The 9,522-nt window shown below is 31.9% G+C and overlaps 1 protein-coding gene and 1 long non-coding RNA gene across 2 annotated transcripts; both read left to right on the forward strand.

Annotated features, from left to right (window-relative positions):
- Positions 1-706: 706 nt before the first annotated feature.
- Positions 707-1,716, forward strand: LOC21386854 (transcription factor TCP10). The gene is made up of 3 exons (XM_024170091.1): positions 707-988; positions 1,320-1,553; positions 1,696-1,716. Exons 1-3 carry the CDS (start codon positions 707-709, stop codon positions 1,714-1,716), a joined length of 537 nt encoding a protein of 178 aa, XP_024025859.1.
- A 63-nt stretch (positions 1,717-1,779) lies between these two features.
- Positions 1,780-7,340, forward strand: LOC112092885. The gene is made up of 3 exons (XR_002902804.1): positions 1,780-1,816; positions 3,579-3,601; positions 7,301-7,340. It is a non-coding gene; the product is annotated as an uncharacterized LOC112092885 (long non-coding RNA).
- Positions 7,341-9,522: the final 2,182 nt, after the last annotated feature.

Genomic DNA, 9,522 nt, shown 5'->3' on the forward strand with positions numbered 1-9,522 from the left:
ATGCCAAAGCCCCCCAACAGTAACCCCCCTCTTACCGTCACCATGAGAAAGACTTCTAGCTTAATATTTTTCAGTGTAATTTGAAGCCAACCAGTCAACAAATTACACACAAAAAAGAGGGAAAAAAAAAAGTTCTGACTTACCGTCAAACTCTTGGAGTGTTAACAACAATGCCCCATTAACTCCCTTTCTCATGACCAATAGTATTCCCATAATTTCCAAAAGCCTTTTCCAAACCAAGAAGAATATCAATATACTTATACCCTCAATTCCAAACAAGAAGTGTCTCACCATCTTGATCATCCTCAATATCATTCTTGTACTGATCAGCCTTTGTCTTTCCCCAACGCTTACACATCTCCGTTTGAAGACCAAAACCTTTTGCCACAAAACAGTCATGGCATGAATGTTTCGAATCAGTTCTACTACTCACAACCCTCTTTTGTGAAAGAATTGTCTGAGAAAACAAGTGATGTATTACGTCCATCTGAGACTTTTACTCCTACAATTACCGGCAGCAAATTAGTCAAGTCGGATTCGGATCGTTCAGGGGAAGATGTAAGCAAATCTGTTGCTCCAATTGACCAATATGATCAGCCGCAGATCCTAAGGAAGAGAAGCTGTGGCGGCTGCGGAGATCGTGGCAACAACAAGAGCAAGAAAAGGAAAGACCGCCATAGCAAGAACCCGACCGAGGCACCGGAGAATGAGGCTGTCCATTGACGTTGCTCGTGAGTTTTTCGATCTCCAAGAGCTCCTCGGATTCGAGAGGGCTAGCAAGACCGTGGAGTGGCTGCTCAGAAAGGCGAGATCAGAGATTAAGAAACTTAAGGACTCAAACAATGAAGGTGGCTGCAGTAGTACTTGTCCGGAGATGCAAACGCCTTCTCCGAATTCCGAAAGCTGTGAAGGGGCTTCGGGTTTGGACGAGGTGGGGATCAATGGAGAAGATCAAGGAGTTGCCGGTACTAGTAGTTCCAAGCCTTTGGTAAAAGAGAGAAAGAAGTAGAGCAGATCAAACTCGAAAAGGATTGCAATAAATCCGCTCGCAAAGGAGCTGAGGGAAAAAGCGAGGGAAAGGGCAAGGGAGAGGACAAGAGAGAAAATGAGCAAAAGGGTCGAAAGATCATGATTATCACGGCCTCAAGATCAACCAACCTGCAAGCAACAAATCTGAGGAGAAACAACAAACTGGAGACCAATTACCAAACCAAAACATGATGGACATTGACATGAATAACAATATTGTTATTCCTAACTCCTCCCTTGGGGCTGTGATGCAAGTTTCTAGATATGATCAGCGTTATGAGTTTTCGCAGGAAATATTACCGATTTCGAATCCAAATGGCTGGAATATTTTCCAAGTATCTAATCATGATCATATTCGCCAAACAAGTACTACTAGTACTGGTACAACTGCACCAATTGTTGATTATGAGACATATTCTTATTTGGTGAATCATTTGGAGAAGTGGAACAATTCTTTGGTTGCTAATTCTGTGAGCAACGTTGGTACTACTTCTGGTGCTACTGGATTCCGAGTTCCCCAACAGGTAAGCTATATATTAACTCCACAACGCAAACTTTCCTGATATGATTTTTCTCTGGAAAAAAATATGCAAACACTTTCCCTCCCATTTGAGTATGGCAAAAGCTCATTAAGACTGTCATGGATCTTCTAGTGTTTTTTTGTAGTTGAGTTTCCTTGCTACATAAAACAAAAAAGAAAAAGAAAAGGAAAAGGAAAAACACAACCAATCCATGAAGAAGGAGGTGCAGGAGGAGAAAAAGAAGATAGTGTTGATTTTATTCAAAGGTACGAGATCTATATAAGACTAAATTTTTCTACCAATTTATTGTTTAATTCATTCATTAGTTCATGTGATTAGTTTCAAGACTCATCTCTAATAATATTAAAAAAGGTGGGTTGTTTGCGATAAATACAGAAAATATCTTGGCCGGTTCTTATCTAATCAAGGTTAACCCTAAACTTAAAAACTTTTTTTTTTTCCCTTTTTGCTTTCTTAATCAGAAACTTCACAATTGTTTGTTTTTTTTGTCGTATGTGCATGGTTATTTTGTCACAGGTTTAGTCCTTTCTTCTTCTTCTTTTTTTTTTTTTTTTTTTTTTTAAGGGGGATTACAGAGTCTTTTAGGTGAAATATCTAACGGCAAAAAGTTTTTCAACACGTCAATCGGCTTTGTACATTGAACAAACTTTTTTGTGCTAATATCTAGTACATGTTCTGTTTTACTTTATTGCTTGGGGAAATGGACAAACTTTATAGTCCTAATATCTAGTTTATGTTTTGTTTTACTTTATTGCTTCGGGAAATGATGGTTTTTAGGGAATTTCCCGTCATGCAGAACTCTCTCTCTCTTTCTCGAGAATTCCATCATACAAGACATTAGACCATGAAAATATGCATTTTTCAAGAGATATGGGTTCACTTTACAAAGGCCCATATTAATGGTAAGATACATTGGGCCTACATTAATGGACCAGAAAGTATTCAGGGCCCAATATATCTTCTTTTCGGTCTATTTCCATTCCATTTTGTATGATATGCACCCACTAGAACATGTATTATCATTTTGAATAAACAAACATTTTATTATTAAGTACCTAACATTTTGCAGCTAAAAAAGGTACCTAATAATGTGTATCTATCACGATTTTCTGGAATTGTTTTACTTTAACCAGATAAAAATATAAGGAGGTCTTTTAAAAATAAAAATTAAAAAAAAAAATATATTATCATTCCTTTTCTCTTTGCCAATACTTGGGTTATATATCCATCAGCTCCGTAGTGTTGTAAATTATGAAAAACTTACTTTTAGCGCAAAAAAACAATTATTATAAAAAATAGTTGAATATTTGATAAACTGTAATTATGTGTTGTTGGTTCCAACAATAATGTAATTGTGTTTAGTAAATTGTGAGAGTGAATAGTTGTGGGTAGTTAAGATGACCGTAATTAATAATATTAAATTAATATATAAAGTAATTAATATTTAATAATTATTTAATTATTTAATATAACTTTGTTGATAATCATTACTTATACTATGTTGATTCCTGCACAATTAAAAAGATAAAGTTGCTTTTGGTTGCTTCTAATTTTGGCTGTAGATTCTTCAAAAATTCTTTAAAAATCATGTTTTATGCTTTTTACCAAATACTATTATCAACTTCTAATTGCTAGAGAAATGATTTTGGGTTTTAAAAATCACTACCAAAGGCAACCTATATCAGTTAAGGTGCTATTATGTTTAACCGTGTATGACAAGTCATCATCAAACTTTGCCTTACCATTTACATGTATGTATATATATATACACAATTTCCACGTACGCTCTTACACAAGTATACATGTATGTGTGTCCTTGCTATATATACGTACATTTCTGTAACGTATTCGGTTGGTCATGATATATATAAACACCTATTTATATAAACATATATATATATATATATATAGATATATATGTATATTGCATCTCTTTCATTGCATATATATAAATACACCATGTTACACGCAAAACGTGTAACTGTTGCTTTTGGCTTTCTGTTTCAGGGCTGGCCGCTAAAAGATTTGAGGTACGTACTTGACCTTTTTTTTTCGTGCTTCTTAATTATCAACATTTATGCTTGAAATGTTTGATGAATTATAAGCATTACATGATCATTATTTACCTTATATAGAAGTAGTCCGACTTCTGTTCAGATCAATTCGGTAATGTATAAGCTTGGTTTGAGAGTTTAATTTGTGGAACTTTGTGGTGAGAATGTTTGAGAAGTCCCTATCAAGTATACATCACCATGTAGTTTTTACCACCACCACTTATTTGCTAGTTGTCCATTCTCAATTGTTCCTCAAATATTGGGTTGCGTGAGAATGAAAAGCATTCTTTTAGACCATGTTTCCATAATTGGTTTTGTTGGGTTCATACTTCTTTAAAACTTGAAATTTTGAGATTGCATATCATGTGCTTAGCAAAAGCATAACTGTTTTGAGCGCAAAATATATATGGATATAATATGATATTGATAAACAGAGCTAATTCTTATTCATAAAAAATGACATTCGCATTTGGGGTTAGCAATTAATATTTATCTTTAAAAAGATGTAGGTTCATAGTTGGGACTGGCCCCGTCCTTTAATTTTATTAATGAATGCTAATTAATTGAAGGTGATGCATTGACGTGATTAATGGAGATTAAGGTGCAAAATATACTCCTTTTGTGTTATCTTTTCACATAAAGATTAACAAGTAGTCCAACGTACTTAATCAAATATTCGGTATTATTATAAAGTTACAACATGTTATAGCATGATGTGTCATCTTGTAAATAAGAAATAAAGATTACAAGCTCTGAATCGAACCCCCAACCCCAACCATCCCATGCCATTAGAAAGAAAAAAAAAAACGGAGCGAGAGAGACAATAAGTAAAAATAGATTATTGGAGAAAATCTTTTTGTTGAGTATCAATGTTTTTCTTTCATTTTCATTTTTATTAATCTCTCTTGCCCTTGTGAAACAGGATCAGTTTTACTATTTTTAAGTACAAGAGAAACATTTAAACAGCATTCTCTCAAAATTCTGTGTTTGTATTTGACATTCTCTTCAAAAATTTCTGCACCCAAATTAAAGTTTGTTTTTCTTAAAATAAGAATTAATGTCCTTTTAAGTAGGACTATTCTTACGATAGATGATAAGCGCATGCTTGAGCCAAAGCAAGCATGAGTTTAATACAATTAATGGTTTGGTATACATGATAATTATGATTTCAACTTGGCATGTTCAGGTAATTTTAACAAGCTTGATCACTTCTTGAAAAGCTTAATGTTTTTTTAATTTTTTTTTTAATTTTTTTTTTTTATGAATGGAGAGAAACGACAACTAGCAACAAGTGAAAAGCTTGCATTCGAACTTGTAAATAATTGCATAACAGAACAGGCAATTTTGTAAAACACCAAACAAAATATTGAAAAGAAAAAAATTCAGAAAGAAAATCTTATAATGTACAGTTGATCAAATTAGTGCACGTACAAAAAGCTTAAGCCTTCAAGCATAAACTAATTAAGGTTGATTCATGTTCATGTGTGGAGTTTATCAATTTTAGAGAACAAATATTGAACTTTCAATTTTTTGTGTAAACAAGTGCTAGCCAACTGACTATTTTTTTTTTTCCATAAAACTTTTAGGTCTTTGTATTTCAGAGAGATGATGGAATTAATTATACTTGATTTAGAATAGGCGTGGATTCCAAGAATCAATTAAAAAAATAACGGAGATAATTTTATCTGCAGGGTGAACAACGGTATACCTTTATTGCTAATTTCCATTTTTCTTACAGCTAGCTTTTCTAAACATAAATTAGCTGGTAATTTATACAATTTCTATGGTTGATACCCGTTTGCTGTTGCGTGTGGATGGGTTGATATTTTAACTCAATCAGTTATAAGATGAAAACATAAAACTTAAAACTTAAATATATATGGCAATCATACAAATAAAGGTTATTTATGAGCCTATTAAATGATCACTATGTGACCTTGTTAAGACGTTTTCTAGATGTCTCTCATCTAGAAATATGTACTCATATATATGTACATATGTATATGTATGCATACATGTATTTGTATACGTATATAGGAGACTTCTAGCTAGATATGTGTTGAAGGCATGTTCTTGGTTGATATATATTGTTGTTCTAAAGAAGAGTACTAGTACTAGTGTTAATGGCTCAATGCTATTTTCTTGGTAATATCATTTCATTGCTCCCATACATGCCAGTTTATGAAAATGCGCACTCTTTCTCGCATACCAGTTTGTCAAATGTGTGATGGACTCTACTGAAGTCTCGTGCTACTATCTTTATGAAACATGAAAATATTGCTAGTTTGTAGGTAGAACTTCGATTTTTAATGTTAAGTGGAAGAATTTTAAACTGAGAAAATCTTTCCTTTTGGCTTTTTTTTTTTTTTTTTTTGATTTTCTTTACAAAAACTGAGATTGCTTCCAAACTATGCGAGTCATTTTTGGTATTTAGGAATCGTTTTCGAAAATAATTTTGTCAGAATTCATGCATCCGTTTTGAAAGTTAGGCCCTTAGAATTTCTCATAGATTGCTTCTCCGATTTTGTAATTAAACGTTTTATGTTTTTGGTTTTGTAGGACTTTTTTCTTTTCTTTTCTTTTAATAAGGTATTCTGCTTATGGAGAAAGAAGATTAACTTAAACAATTATATGTGAAGAGTGAGGCCCAAAACGGTCGTATAGATATCCTAAGAAACATAAAGAAACTTGCTTCTAAAGCTATCAAATCATTGATCTAACACATAATTAAGTGTCATGGCTAGTTAATTAGTCCTAAGATTAACGTAAATTATCATCAACAATATTGAGAGTCCGATTGCTTTCCTCTATATATGTTACTTTAATTTCATGGGTTAAGTTATAAAATCAGTCTTTATTAGAAAAAGAAAACTGTCAACTTAAGTTGGCTAATTTCCTCTGACAAACTTTATGTGGCTGAATTCTAAAGTGAAATGTCCGCCACATATTAGTTTGGATACCACTAAAAGCTATATATTACACATGTTTTTTATTGTAAATTTCTAATCTGACTGGTGATTTTCCTCTTAGGTCAAAAAATGATGGATGGAGCAACATTTAAGTTGTGCTATAATGACGTACTGATCAGAAACCTCTCATTAATTAATTCTTTATTTCTTGTTATTCTTGTGGTAGTTTTAAGGATTTTATAGATAGTATACAACAACATCATTTCGATCACTAACCTTTCCACTCCATTATATGGAGAGTATACCTTTATTGACTTTTTCGTACGCATATAGTACTGCAACAATCCATTAAAAGAAATGACTCAAAAAGTACGTACACCTTTAGCTCCCAAAGAAAATGTTCAAACAGTATTAATTAAGTACATAAATGACTTTTTATAAATTAATCAAGTACAATATCCATGCATACAGGGAGGCTACATGTATAAATTAGTAAACAAAATGTTCACTTCCGGGGTTTTATAACCGTTGTGGTCATTAATATATATATATATATATATATATATATACACACACACACACACACTAAATAGTCGGTAAATTAATCATCAAATCCATGTCGCAGAAGATGGTTACTCTGTATGTGTTATCTCATATCAGTAATTAAGTTTAAACTTTTGCTGTTTTCTTCTTTAAAATTGAAAACTAATTAATTGTGTTTTTTCTTATATGCTATAGACTGATTAACATGTAAGTATTTATTCAGTAGGCGGAGCATATATACCAAGGAGCAAATAAATTAGCAGATGTAAAGATTATACTCTACCAGGTTAACCACTGGTATGTTAATTTCTTTCCATTTTCTCTGCTTCACCCTACATGATATGTGATTAATCAGAATATCTGTTAATTATTTGTCCATTTAATCAATGTTGGTTAAATGGAAACTAAATAGTATCATTTGACTTGCACTTGTGCCACTTTACAGTAGCATCGTAATATATTGACTCTATTAAGGAAGACTATAATAAATATTGTCATAACAAATGGAGATATAATTGATGTTTAGACCTCAAATGCCTACGTATTTATGATACATCAAAAGGGTTCTGCAGAGAACTCCTAAAGCAAACACCTAAAGACTTGTTTATCTCAAGGTTCTATTATTGACTCAATGTTACATCTTTGTTCAAACAAAATGATACAATCTCCTATTCATTGTACTATAGCTACCTCTTTTTTCCTAATTAAAGCTATTGTTACTAAGTATTAAGCATCTTATAAAAACTCCGCTGTTAAACTTAATAATGCCTTCTATTTAAGTTTATTCAACATGTCATATTGTCATGGTTAGCTGGCTAACAAATAAACTTTATATATGTCGCTGATTTTTGAATTGAACTGTCAAACCCTATTCACAAAAATAATAATAATAATAGTAATAAAAACAAAGGCCAAATTCTATAAGATATATGTTTGTACAATAAAAAAAAAGGTCAAATTCTATAAGATATATATTTGTTCTCACTTACTTCAATGTCAAGAATCAATTAATGTGTGTGCTTCAAATTCAATATCAAGTAACATAGTACTATAACTAGTAATTCTCTAAATGTTTCCTTCTCTAACTTTATGTGGTGGAAGTATAACTTGAAATGCCAGCCACACATATTGGTCTAGATAATAAGATTAATTACTGAGAATATTCATATACAACTGGTCTTATTGCATTTTAAGAACCTACTATCTTGCGATTATATAGTGAGGACACAAATGATGTAATAGATAAACAATGGAATTGACACAATAAAATAGTAAAAATACATTAACCTCGTGTTCTTATTTATCACCTCTTCTATATATGCATTTTTTATGGAACATAAATACGTTTCTACTCCATGATAATTAGAGTTGTTTAGGTTGAAAAGAACAATGGTAATTTGTGGTCCATACGTGACTAGCTAGAAGTTGGTATATATTATCTAAGATGTTAAAGCAAGAAATGACATAGAGAAGAAAAGAAAAGACTTGAAGGAGGGGGTGGATAAGGTGCATTGGATATGAACTTGGAAGAAAAAGCCATTTTCTTTTGAAAATTTCTTTCGCACACTAATAATAATGGCTAATGCACCAAGCCAAAAAATCAAAAGACAAAAGGGTCATTATCCACCTGCACAACTTAAAAGGTCTTAAAATGAAGAAAAAAAAGGGGGAAAAAAATAGGTATCCAATCCATATTTGAATGTCTTTCAGTCAAACCATATTTGAATGGTACTGTAGTCTTAATTTGTTGTATTCAGGCAAACCATATTTGAATGTCTTTCACTTTAACAAATAGGTATCCAATCCAACCATATTCCTCAATTTGAAAATGGTACAACCAATCTGCCTCTCTTATAGGGTTTCTCAGCTCCTCTCTCTCTTCTAGTGTTATTACTGTTTCTCTTCTGCTATAGCTAGGTATTCTCAGCGAGAAATTCTTAATCTGAAATGGGCATATTGCTGTCTCTCTTCTCTTTCTCTCTCTTAAAGTGGTGAATAGGAAAATTTAATGTATCTAAGGTTGGATTTTGATGGATCTTGAAAGCAGTCAATTAAAGAAAATTCAAACAAAATTTTGTAGCTGTACGTGATGTAATAGTATAAGTAGTACTGATACTTTGTCTTCTCTGTCGTGTTTAATAGTTCATTTGAGAAGTTTGCCTTATTTAGAGCATCTCTAATATAATGCTGTAATTAATGTGTCAATTAAAATTTAATAAATGTGCAAAAACTAACCTCTAATGTAATACTATTTATTGTGTTAAATTTCACATATACTATACTGTATGGCAAAGTTCCTACCAAGTATTGCACGTTAAAAATTTGGCATTTGATTGTTATTGGTTGAAATATTTACTTTTTCATGTAATCATTATAATTTTTTACATTTTTTAATTATTTTAAAAACAAAAGCTTTTTTTTTTTTACAACTTTTAAAGCTTATGG

This window comes from Morus notabilis, unplaced genomic scaffold (genome assembly GCF_000414095.1).
Source record: "Morus notabilis unplaced genomic scaffold, ASM41409v2 Scaffold894, whole genome shotgun sequence".
Classification (NCBI taxonomy): domain Eukaryota; kingdom Viridiplantae; phylum Streptophyta; class Magnoliopsida; order Rosales; family Moraceae; genus Morus; species Morus notabilis.